The 13,185-nt window shown below is 35.4% G+C and overlaps 1 protein-coding gene across 1 annotated transcript; it reads left to right on the top strand.

Moving 5' to 3' along the window:
- The first annotated feature begins 439 nt into the window (after positions 1-439).
- On the top strand, positions 440-9,883 carry LOC114033493 (leukocyte cell-derived chemotaxin-2-like). Its single transcript, XM_027849019.1, has 4 exons — positions 440-717; positions 2,087-2,183; positions 5,413-5,558; positions 9,560-9,883. Exons 1-4 carry the CDS (start codon positions 672-674, stop codon positions 9,724-9,726), a joined length of 456 nt encoding a protein of 151 aa, XP_027704820.1. The 5' UTR covers positions 440-671; the 3' UTR covers positions 9,727-9,883.
- The last annotated feature ends 3,302 nt before the right edge of the window (positions 9,884-13,185 follow it).

Here is a 13,185-nt window from a genome sequence, read left to right as displayed (position 1 = left end):
GTACTCTTTTTGGTTGGTTCCTTTTTCCAGGATAATTAACTCAGCTATTAAATATGTTTCACCTGTAATTGTTCTTTACTTTGCAAATACAATGCATCTTAGACTGTGACCTTTGGAAGATGACAGTTATTAAATGTTTAAGATACATGAGATTTCAGTTCAAACAATTCAAAGAATCATATAACAAACAAGAAAAACAAATTCCTGTACACATACCTACATTCTGCCATTATTCCATGAATACATTTCCTTATTCATTATCCAAGTTACTTCAACTTTATCCAAATGCCCTTAAGTTTTTCACTTCCTTTTTCCTTTTAGTCAAGTTTAATTCTTTTGTTTGACTTCAAACAACATTACATTCTTCTTATGCTCTTATTAAGCTCTACAAATGAATCACATGGCCACTTTTGGTTCAGAAAGATTTCACTTTACCCAGTTTCCCTATAAATCTGCCAGCCCTCTCCAACACATTCTTTGTTTCTCTTACTCTGTCTTTCAGACATTTTCTTCATCTTTCTCACTAAAATAATCCTTAAAATAAGAGACAATTATACTTCTGAGACTAAAGTGGCTCATCCTTAAACTTCATCAAGTACCATTGAGAGAGAGAGAGACCTAGAGATTCTAACAACCTTAAGCATCTGCACCATCAGAGAAAGGGTGACCAGATGCTTCCCATCAAGGTACTCATTTTTGTTGCCTCAATTTCAACTGGTAAGTCAAAATGAAAACTTCAATAGCTTCATTCATGTTTTCAAACTAATTTTAAGGGAATATTTAAAAGTCATGAAGGCAAACAAAGTTACAATAAAATTAGTTAAGTGTTAAATGAAGTCTATCTGCAACTTAGTTCAGTAAGGACAGAAGTACAAGGTAGAATAGAAGTATCAGAAAATCACTTTAATTTTGATCTTGAATTTATTAAAACCAGAATTGGAAGTCAGCAAAATTTTTCATTTTGTTTTCTGGAAACGTTTTGTTTACTAACATTTTTCTATTTGTTTTGGAAAAATTCCTAATGAAAAACCAATGTGTTTTGAGATCAAAGATTAAAGTCTGCTTAACATAGAAAGGGAAAAAATAATTGAATGAATTCACACCATATCCTTTTATCTACACTTTGGTTATAAAAGTAAATGTTAGTTTTTACAAGTTACATTTTGGTCAAAGATATTTTTCATGTATTAATTGAATTTTGTTCTATGATTTCTCTTGTAAAATTCAACTATTTTATGAAATTCAACATGTGTGTATCTATACACATACATGTATACATATATATATGTACATATACATATACATATAGTCACTAAGAACCCTTCAATAATATTAACAAATTATCCCTTTTAAGGGGAAATAGAATTTAATAATTACCTTTTTCTTGTGGAAGTTAGCTAGGACATTTCAAATATATTGTACACTAATAAGATCCAGATTCCAGGGGCAATACATTTAATTAAAATATGAACTTTTGTAAAACTGATCACTAGATATGTGCCTCCAGTATTTCAGCATTTTCAATTTTTATGTCATTTTGTTAATATATTGCCATTAGGTGCTGAGTTTGCTTGATTTCCATCCCTTGTTTATATAATGCTAAATAAACTTGGCTGATGTAATTTCTTACTTATCCAGGACATTCCCCCATCCCCACTCCCATTCAAACTTTGCATACTTTGATTTATCTTAAGGATGGAATAACAAAGTCATGTTTTAAAGTTAGCCTAGTATTTCTGAATATTTTTTCATTCTGGACATTATTGAATAGAATTTTTTAAGACACTTGTATATTGCAATTAAAATTAAGTTGGCTATAATGTTGTCAAAGAACTATGAAACTCCTGAAAAAAAAACCCACTAGCAAATAAGTATTCTGGAAAATATTTTGGGTGCCATTAAATAGTAGGAATTTTTGTCTCATAGAAAATTTAAAATTTATGTCATAATTAGGGCATAAATAGGTAAATAAATAATCAGGGATACGGTTTTAAGAATTTTTTAAATGATTGGAGATCAAGCGGGGAGGAACATCCTAGACCTAGACAAAGAAAAAATAACTTGTATATTTTACCTTTCTTTTTAGCATTGGCAGGACCATGGGGTACTATGTGTGCTGGAAAAAATGAAAATACTATCAGAGGCTGTGATAAGTATGGCTGTGGAAACTTTGGTGCTTCTAGGTATGGTCTATTTAACTTATGCCAGGAGTTGTCCTCAGTCTTCTTTGAGGTCCATCTTATTTATCTCTCTTGTGACATAGTAATGGGATGATAAGAGAGACTGCATGGTATAGTGGGGAGCTGTCCTTGGAGTCAGGAAAACCCGAGTGTGAGTCTCACCTCATATATATATATACATACACATATATACACATACATATATATTATATAATATATATGTGTATATATACACATATATATGTATATATACACACATATATGTATATACATACATATATTATATAATATATATTATATATATACACACACATATATGTATATACATACATATATATATATATACAGTCCAACCTGGGCATTTTAACTTAATCTTTGAGTGACTCCCAAATAAATCTCTAATACTGTACATTGCAAAAGTTTCACTTATGCCAATGAAATTACAGGTTGTGAATAAAGAAAAAATAAAACTCTAAATTAAGACTTAGAGATAAGTAGTTATACTATTGTTCCTGAGGTATATTGCAAGAAACAATTCCCAGATGGAATACAAAATGGTCATCTGGCCTGGGAAGAGGGAGGAGAAGGACGGAGAAGATAATGCAGAGAAACATTTGAGCTGAAACTTGTTTATTATCCATTTGCCTTCTTTAGTGCAGTATAGAATACCTAGGATTTAGCACTAGTGATAGAAAAAATCCCTCTATATGAAGTTTTTGATCATATTAGAATTTTTTATTTCTGGGAATACATACAGAATTTGTGATTTATTTTTTCATATGTAACACTTGGTACAGGAACTCTCTCTATTGAGGTAGATTAATATATCTCTGACTCAGTAGTTAAGTCCTGGAAAGCTGCCTGGGGTACACACAAATAAATTATTTTACCCAGGGTCACATAGATAGTAAAGCAAAATTTTCACAATTTTATCTACTATGCCTCAGTGATATATATTATGCGCAAGAAAATATAAGATGAGCAGCTTAGAAACCCTAGCTCTCTTCGAGGCTCCCCACCTATATGAAGCTTTTCCAGATTCCTCCTGTGGTTAGTATTTCCCATATAATCACTTGGTAGTTATTTGATAATGATTCTAAATTTATTTATGAGTGTATTTTATAACTATCTTATATTTACTTGTGCTCTTGTGCCCCTCTAATCCCCTAGTAGAATGTAAGCTGTTGGAAGAGAAGAACTCTCTCATTTTTGTATTGGTATACTCAGCATGCAGCACAGTACCTGGTATATACTAGATATTTAAATATTTGTCATTCAATGGATTGATGAACTTCATGTAGGTCAGAAGAGTATCTCAACCCTTTCAATCAATAACACTTTAGAGTGGACCTTTTTTTGGCATCCAGCCATCAAAATGACAAGTTATGAGTTTATACATACCCTCTAACCTTATCTACAATATAGTAAAATTTCATTTACCTGGTTGCCTCACTTATTGAGAATAGAATTAAAAATCAGGAAGTAAGGGGCAGCAAGGTGGCACAGTAGGTAGAACACCACCCCTGAAGTCAGGAGGACTTGAGTTCAAAGCCAGCCTTAGACACATCATACTAGCTATGTGACCCTGGGCAAGTCACTTAACCCTGATTGCCCTGCCAAAAAAAAAATCAGGAAGTAAGCAAAAAAACCCCCAAAACCCTTAAACAGCTAACATAAAAGTAACAAAGTTCTATCATTAAGATTAATCCACTTTATTCTTGAGACAGTCCTCCAATTCTAACCCCAACTGCCTCTGACTCTATCATTTATTCCTTGTACAAAATTCTAATGTCTTCTGAATTTGTTTTCCAGTTATTGTTAATTAAACACATCAATTAAAAATTTAGAGGCACTGGTAAAGGCAGACATATTGAAAAAATGAAATATAACAAATAATACCCTAACAATGAGGAGAATAAAATAATCATATGAAAATACATCAATCTGAACTCATTTAGTGAAACAGAAAAAAGCCCTATATTTCTTAATAGTTCCACCACTGTGTTATTGTACTATATGACTGGTATTCACAATGATGACTAAAACAATTAAAAATATTAAATTATGTTCAGAATACTGTTTAATAAGAGAGAAGCTTATTATGCAGATTGGGAACATTTTCACTGAAAATAGTTTGTTAATATCATGTTGTTGTTGAGTCACTTTTCAGTCACGTCAAACTATTCATGACCCCGTTTGTGGTTTTCTTGGCAAGGATACTGGAATGGTTTGCCATTTCCTTTTCCAAAATTTACAGATGAGGAACAGAGGCAAACAGGGTTAAATGACTTGCCTATGGTCATACAGCTAGTAAGTGTCAAGGGCCAGAGTTGAACTCGTGAAAAAGAGCATTCCTGATTCCAGGCCCAGTGCTTTATCCACTGTGCCACCTAACTGCCTGTTAATATCATAAGAGCAGAAAAATTCAAAAAACAATAAAACAATATTTCAAATAGCAGGCATCAGTAAAGCCTGAATGGCTTTTTCCCCTTTCCTCCCTAACTTTCCTTCTAATCAGTGGGGAAAGGAAGTGAGCAGATTCAAATTAGTCGAAACTTTTTTTCTTAAATAAGCTTATTAAGGAAATAAGGGAAGAAAGTGGCTATGAACTGTGATTACATTTGTAGCTGCAGATTAAGTCTTGATCTGGTCTGTGCTTTCCACTTCTTACAGTATCTCTCCTATCCTTCCCTCACGTGCCCACTCTCATGTCTCCACTTATGCAGTTGCTCCACAAAAGAAATTTCAGTTCACTCTTTCAATTCCTCTACTTGTGGTAACATGGATTGGCATACTCACTCTGCTCCCTGGAGGCATAAGCCATGTTTTTCTCCTTCTCCATTTCAACAACATGGAAAAAGTCTCAGTGGAAGACTCTTTAAGAGAAAAGGAAAATGTAAACTCCAGAATTCTAGGAAATGTATGTCCACACACATTTCCCATTTAACTGAAGTCTCTATGATTTGCTGTCCCCAAAACTTTTATAATTCCTGAGAAGTCTTAGGTGACAATGTCTACACATGAACATATTCACACTGGCTTTTACCATACACAATTAACTATCACCAACTACAAGGTGGTCACAGATTATTAGAAAAGAGGAAGAAGATACAGGATGTGAAGTTAGATCAAGAATATCTTCTCTTGAGACAAGCTGCTCAATTGATTAGTTAATCATTGTTTTCATTGATGTCATTGGACCATATACCATGTACCCTTTTCTCTATTCTAGAGGTCAAAGGAAACACACTGGGGTGGATGTGACGTGCAAAGATGGATCAGTTGTGTATGCCCCTTTCGATGGAACAATTGTGAGGCAGGCAAAACCTTATAAAACAAATAATGCTATTAATAATGGTGTTGAGATAACTGCAACAGGTAAGTGAACTACAGCAAAGACTTTGAGTATTATTTTCCTTTAGGTGACTGAGGATGTTGCTGAAAGGGGAATTAAAGCTGCTTTGTTTCCCTCTATAAGACAAAACTAGGATCAATGAACAGAAATTAAAGAAGGGCAGATTTTGACTCCATAAAAAGAAATTCACTAATCTTGGCCTCAAAGTTGAATAGGCTCTTTTGGATAGCAGTGAATTCCTTTTCAGAAGAGGTCTTTAAACAGAGGCTGTATGAATATTTTTGAAAGATGTTATTAAAAGAATTCCTTTTCAGATATAGTTTGGGCCAGATTTCCTGAAGTCTTTACCCACTATAACATTCTATGATTCTATTTCTTTCATGGAGAATGTCATGTTTAAAGAATTGCACCTGGACCAAATACTTTTGCAGTTTAGCAGATGGTGTTTGAGAGCTTTGCCAAAAACTTCACCTTACAGCCAATCTAGTGATGAGTCACTCTATACTTAACTAGGCTAAGCTTTAGAAAACAGAAAGTCAGTCACTAAGTCTGTATTTGAAGTCTGTACAGCTTGATGATATCTGCTGGAACTGGTCACAGGATTAAAGGATCATTGATTAAAAGCTGTAAAGGACTTTAAAGGTCAACAAATCTAATCCTCATCATTTTACAGATGAGCAACTGGAGGAGACCCAGAGAAGCAAAGTGATTTCCCCAAGGTTATACACACAGAAAGTATCAGAACTGAGATTTAAACCTAAGTTCTCCAACTCCACATCCCGTGCCTTCTCCACTGTATCATGCTGCCTGTCACTTGACAAATTAAGGATTCAAAGTTAAGTTGAGGATTCAAAATACCCTCCATGACATGATGAGGCATATAACCTGAACTAGCAAGGGGAGCCAGGGCTTCACTCCAGGAATAAGCATGCATAGAAGTTTGTTTCCTCCATTTTAATAGAAGACTGTCCCTCTCATCCCCCAGGATCCTATAGACATAACTCCTATCTTTAAGCCCATTTTTTCACTGAGATGGATTGCCCTTGACATTCTGCTTGGCTTCAAGAACCATACCACATCATTGATCAAACAGTAAACAAGTATTTATGAAGTTATTACTCTTTTTGAGGTACTATGCTTGAGATTAGTAAACAAATAGTTGCAAATAGTGATAGCTGTGCCACCCTTTTTTCTTCTATTACAATTTTCCCCCTCCATCCCCATTCCCATCAATGTCCTCTAGAATTCTCATTTATTATTATTATTTTTAACAAATTTCCTTTCAACCTGATCCTTTTCCTTTGCTTCAGTGACTTGGTGCTCACTGAAATTGAACTTTCTTCTGCAGATACCACATTTCTTGCCACCCTCTCCAGTCAATACTGTTTACTGTACTCCAGTCAGTGTTGCCCCTTCTCTCTCACCCCCACCCCTCAATCATTACAATATTGTGAAGGAAAACAACCATGACTTAAGAACTATGAGAAATGCAATGACTAATCATTTTGCAAAAGACTAAAGAGGAATCATTAACTAGATACCAGAAGGAGAAGTAGGCATACTTCTTGCTCCTCACTGCTACTTTCATACCCTCCTTACACCATTATCACTCAATAACCACCTTCCTTCCTTCAAAGTTCCCTCCATCCTATCCAGATCTTTGTTTATATCATCTGTGGACCCCCAAGTCAATTTTTTTTCTCCTACAATAAATTCAGTACCACGCTCACAGATTTATTCTCTCTCCTAGCACTTTTTTTGGAAATCTTGACTTCCTACTTCCTCAACCTACTTAAGTCCCAAGACCTCTAACTCCAAGGTATTGTTAGCATGTATGGCAGTGTGCCCCAACCACCAACAGTGCCACCATTCAGATGAATTTGTTGCAGCCACTCAAATTACTAGTTTCTGCTCTGAGGCATCTGACTGGGATGTCAGTGGAAGAGAATTTCAATCTTTTGATTTTATTTTAATATTTCTTCTTGCCTCATAGAATTCCATTTGCCCCATTCTATTTGCCATTACTTAGGGGACTCCACTACTTAGAGGAAAGGTTTCCACCTTATGTTCTAAATTATTTGTCTTCCCTCCAATTTTTTTTCCTCCAAATCTTGTTTCATTTTAATATTTTCTTAACTTCTCTAGCCACTCTTGGAGCCCTTGTTATTTAGTCATTCCACCTGTGGCTTTGCTTATGCTTTTTGCACACTTGCTCTCTTCTCTGTTTACATCTTGGTTTTCTCTTGATGCATAATATTTCTTCCTGATGTTCCATGTATTCTTCTGTTTATCACTATCTCTAGCCTTAGTTACTGATCTGTGACTTTGTGCTAGGGCCAGACTCTGACCCTCTCATACTCAGCCAAATCATAGATGGATTGATCAGGCCATGCTTGGTCCTATCTCCTCTGAAGTATGGATACTACTATAGTTCTGTTGGTGAGAAGTAGGCCCTGCTCTCTGCTGGAATCCCTGGCTCCTGGATTGATCTTCCAGTATTCTACTTTTATTTTGCCCTAAGCCCTTCTCTGTCCCTCTTCTCATTCCATAATGGAATGTGGCCACTTTCCATATAATGTCCCGGATGTATCCCAAACAGATATGGCAGATTAAATTGACCTGAGTTTTTCCTGCATGGCCCCTTATTGCTGCAGTTGGTTCAGGGGCTGGGGTGACTCTCTCTCCCATGAGTTTAGCTTAGGTTGTCTTGGTGCTGTTCTGAATTTTCTTCTGTTATGCCTTTAGCATGGGCTGCTCAGATAGTGCAGCTCTGATCTCTGCCTTCAGGCCTCTTTGTGGCTTTCCTTCCCCTCTCACCCTCCCATTCCCCTAGTAACTGTTGCCCTTTCTGTCCTTCAGTGGTCCCATATCCTGCTATGGTTCATGCGCAGGCTGTCTGTGGTGCTGCCATGGCTTTGTCTTCTGCTGTAGCTCTACCACAAGTTGCTGAGGTGATGACTTTAAGGCTCTTGAAAGTATGCAGAAACTCCCCATGAATAGAACATGGGGGCTAGCTTTCTTCTCTGATGTTCAAAAAGTCAGGGTCAAGATCTTGCTGACTTTAGGCCGTAGATGGTGGTACTGGCTTCCTCCTCCCTTAAATTGTATCCACCCAAGAATGCCCACAGATTCCTCTCATTCTTTTTGCATAGTCATGGGTTCAATGGAGGAGTTAATTGTTCCTTTTCTATAATTTTTTAATTAATAATATATTCTGGCGCATGTTTTTTAGAACTATGTTAAAGGGTTTTAGGGAAAGCTAAATTCCAAGAAAATCCCAAATGGGGTTATGAAGAGTCAGATGCAACTGAAATGACTGAACAAATTCCTCTAGTACCTTTCTCACCCTTACCTTAACTAGAAGACCGTGTGACCTGTTCTTGATAAAGCCATGCCAACTCTTTGCAATCACTGCTTCTTCTAGATGTTCACTAATCAACCTTTAGCAATATTCTAACAATATTTTCAGGAGCCTAAGCCAAGATCATGTGCTTATAGTTTATATTATTATCTTCTTCCTTTTTTTTTTTTTGAAAATCATAGCAACATTTGCCCAATCCTGTGATACCTCTCCCATTTTCTATTAGCTTTCAAAAATTCCCATCCACAAGGTCATGGGATAGTCACAGTGTAATTACAATCAGCTCAATCTCCTATACCACTCTCTGAATATATACAACTACCAAGAGTACAATAAAAAATAACATTCAGAATGATGGTATTGATTCACTCTACCTTCAGTATGAAGTTATTTTCCATGGAAGCCAAGTACATATTAATTTATTCTAGAAAGACCTAAGAACAAAATCTCAAACAAAAAAACCCAAAAGTTAAACCTTAAACAACCAGATAAATTAACTAGTCGATTAAACAGATATCCTCTTACTGAAACACTTCATTGAAATGAGGTTCAGATATATCTAGAAGGTTCCTGAATTTCAGTCTTGGAACAGAACTCAGGTGTATGCTGGGCAATAATAGAATGAATGAGCAATTTTACTCCCTCCCACCTTTTTTTTTTTAGGTTATTGTGTTAAAATATTCTACATCAAGCCTATTGAATTAAAGGGTCCTATCAAGAAGGGAGACAAACTTGGAATTCTGTTACCCATGCAGAAAGTTTATCCTGGAATAACATCACATTTGCATATTCAGAATTGTGACTTGAGTGATCCTACTTCATATCTATGAATAAAAAGATGACAACTTACACTTTCACTTTTTAAAAATGACCTTAAAATTGCAATCTGATTATCATTTTATTGTATTCTTTAATCTCTTTGCCTCAAATTATATTTCTGATGCCTATTTTTCCAACAGATACCTGAAATAAACAAAGTCAATGCAGTTGGTTTGGTGTGGATATTTATCAACTCCACAAAAGGACTTTCATCAGGACTTTATTTGTTTATTTTAAAAAGTATTAGATCCCTTTGTTTTATATTCTTTCCCAACCCCAAGTGTCATTCCTCACTACATGAATGTCCACACATAACATTACTCCTACCCCCTTCCCAATGTATTTATCCAAAGGAAAGAAAATCAAAAATCCTTTTGATAAAATCCTTGGATTGTAACAATTTTAATTAACAGCAAGCAGAAACCAAACAAAAACGCAAGATGATTGACTGACCAATGACTCTCTTGGTTTCTTTAATAGGAGACAAATAAGTAACAAATAAACTATTATTTATTGAAGCCTTTCTATAAGGTATATGAATGCCTTACTTTTGGACCAGATCATCGGTTTTCTACTTCTTTGATAGAATTTAGTTCCCTACCTCTATAGTTATTTGTAAAAAAAAAAAATAGATTTTAAGCAAAGTTCTTTGCATCTTTGAGAGTTTAATTTGACCATGCTACTAAGCTGCACTGTAAATTTCTTATTTGTTATATATGTATACATATATATATATATACATATAATTTCTATCTTTACTACTAGATTGTCAGTTTAAGAACAGAAAGAAAGTTTTCTATTTTTTAAAATACTCCCGCGGTCAAGTGGATGTCTCTCTATAGAGTAAAAATCCCATAAACTTTGATGACTAATGACAATAGTAGTTGCTTAATTTTGTGCTCTTATAAAACGGAATTCTATATATTTTTTTAATTGACAGGGTTTTTTTTTTATTTATTTGTATAGTTAGTATCTTAACACTATGCCAAATAACAGTGGAGATAATGGGCTTCCTAGCCAAACCATGCTCCTCCCCCGCCCAGATCATTGCCTTGTCATGGAGGAGGGCTTGTGTAGTTCAATGAAACTATGAGCTATGCTGCGCCGGGTTACCCAAGATAGACATACAGGTCATAGTGGAGAGTTCTGGCAAAAAGCGATCCACTGGAGAGGGAAATGGTAAACCACTACTGTGTCTTTGCCAAGAAAAATCCATAAACTATATTAAAATGGTAAAAAGATATGACATTGGAAGATAAGCCCCTCAGCTTAGAAGGTGTCCAACACACTACTGGGGAAGATCAGAGGACAATTACAAGTATCTCTAACACTAATAAAGCAGTTGGGTCAAATTTCAGCTGCAGATACATCTGATGACCAAAGATAAAAAATAAAAAATAGATCAGTATTGCATAGGAATCTGGAATGTAAGACCTATGAACCAAGATAAGTTGGATGTAGTCAAACAGGAGATAGAAAGTTTAAACATTGACATCTTGAGTATCAATGAACTTAAATGGGTGGGAATGAGTGTACTTAATTCAGATGATCATTACTTATACTACTGTGGGCCAAAATCCCTTAGAAAAAATGGAATAGCTCTCATAGTAAATAAAAGGGTGAGAAAAGCAGTATTGGGGTATAATCTCAAAAGTGACAGAATGATACCTGTTTGAATCCGAGGAAAACCACTCATTATCACAGTAGTACAAATCTATGCTCCAACTACTATTGGCAAAGAACCAAAGTTGGTCAGTCTATGAAGACCTACAATATCTTCTAGAAAAAATGCCCCCCCCAAAAAAGACATCACATTCATCATAGGGGATTGAAATGCTAGGCAATTAAAAGATAATTGGAAGAACAGGCAAGTTTGACCTCAGAGTACAAAATGAAGTAGGGCAGAGACTAACAGAGTTTTGTTAAGATAACTCACTGGTCATAGCAAACACTTTTTCAACAACCCAAAAGGTAACTCTACACATGGATATCATCAGATGGACAACGTTGAAATCAGATTGATTACATCCAAAGGTGGAGAACCTCTATATGGTCAGTTAAAATAAGACTTGGAGCTTCTGTGGCACAGATCATGAGCTTCTTCTTGCAAAATTCAGACATAAATTGAAGGAAGTAAGGAAACCATCAGACTGTATAGGTATGACCTAAGTAACATCCTCTACAAACATGAAATGGAAGTGAGGAATAGATTTAAGGGATTAGATCTGGTAGATAGAGTGCCTGAATAACTATGGACAGAGGTTTGCAATATTGAAGAGAAGACAGCGACAAAAAAAATCCCAAGGAAAAAGAAGAACAAGAAAGCAAAATAGCTTTCTGATGAGGCTTTACTAATAGCAAAGGCAAGAAGGAAAGTATAAGGGAAAGGAGAAATGAAAAGATATACCCAGCAGAATGCAGAATTCCAGAGAATAGCAAGGAGAGATAAGAAAGCTTTCTTAAATGAGCAATACAAGAAAAAAAATAGAAGAAAATTACAGAATGAGAAAGTCAAGAGATCTCTTAAAGAAAATTAAATATATCAAAGGAATATTTTATGCAAAGATAGGTATGATAAAAGACAAAAAAAGGGACTTAACTAAAGCATAAGGAATTAAGATGTGGTGGTAAGAATATGTAGTACTATACAAGAAAGATTTTTACATCACTGACAACCACGATGATATGCTCACTGATCTAGAGCCAGACATCCTGGAGAATGAAATGAAGTGAGCCTTAAGAAGCATTGTTAATAATAAGGCTAGTGGAAGTGATGGAAATTCCAGCTGAGCTACACAAAATTCTAAAAGATGATGCTATTAAAGTGTTGCACTCAATATGCCAGCAAGTTTGGAAAACTCAACAGTGGCTAATGGATTAGAAAAGGTCAGTTTATGTCCCAATCTTAAAGACTGGAAATGCAAGAGAATGTTCAAATTACCAAACAATTGTGCTCATTTCACTCACTAGCACAGTTCTGAAAGCTAGACTTCATCAATATTTGAACTGAGAATTACCAAAAGAGCAGGCTGGTTTTCAAAGAGGTAGAAGAATTAAAGACCAAATTGCCAACATTTGTTGGATTATGGACCAAGCAAGGAGGTTCCAGAAAAACATCTACTTTTGCTTCATTGACTACACTAAAACCTTTGGCTATGTGGTTCACAACAAAATTCGGCAAGTACTCAAAGAAACGGGAGTAACATATCATCTTACCTGTCTGCTAAGCAACCTGTACTCAGATCAAGAAGCAACAGAATCAAACATGGAACAACTGATTGGTTTAAATTGGAAAAGGAGTACCACAAGGCTTTATGTTGTCACCTTACTTATTGTACTATTCAGAGTACATCAAGCGAAATGCCAGGCTGGATGAATCAAAAGCCAGAATTAAGGTTGCCAGGAGAAATATCAAGAATCTCAGATAAGCAGATGATATCACTCTGATGACACTAAGAGAAGAATAAAGA

Source organism: Vombatus ursinus, unplaced genomic scaffold (assembly GCF_900497805.2).
Source record: "Vombatus ursinus unplaced genomic scaffold, bare-nosed wombat genome assembly UNPS02007284.1, whole genome shotgun sequence".
In the NCBI taxonomy this organism is placed as follows: domain Eukaryota; kingdom Metazoa; phylum Chordata; class Mammalia; order Diprotodontia; family Vombatidae; genus Vombatus; species Vombatus ursinus.
Note: the sequence above shows the minus strand (reverse complement) of the source record. Positions and strands in the feature narration are given on the sequence as shown.

What these genes read in the sequence shown, in the direction of transcription:
- LOC114033493 (XM_027849019.1), top strand. Translation starts at nt 672, where the DNA reads ATGCTTCCCATCAAGGTACTCATTTTTGTTGCCTCAATTTCAACTG. An exon ending in GGAAACTTTGGTGCTTCTAG is followed by an intron (nt 2,184 to 5,412) that starts GTATGGTCTATT and finishes TCTCTATTCTAG; the next exon opens with AGGTCAAAGGAAACACACTG. An exon ending in TGTTGAGATAACTGCAACAG is followed by an intron (nt 5,559 to 9,559) that starts GTAAGTGAACTA and finishes TTTTTTTTTTAG; the next exon opens with GTTATTGTGTTAAAATATTC.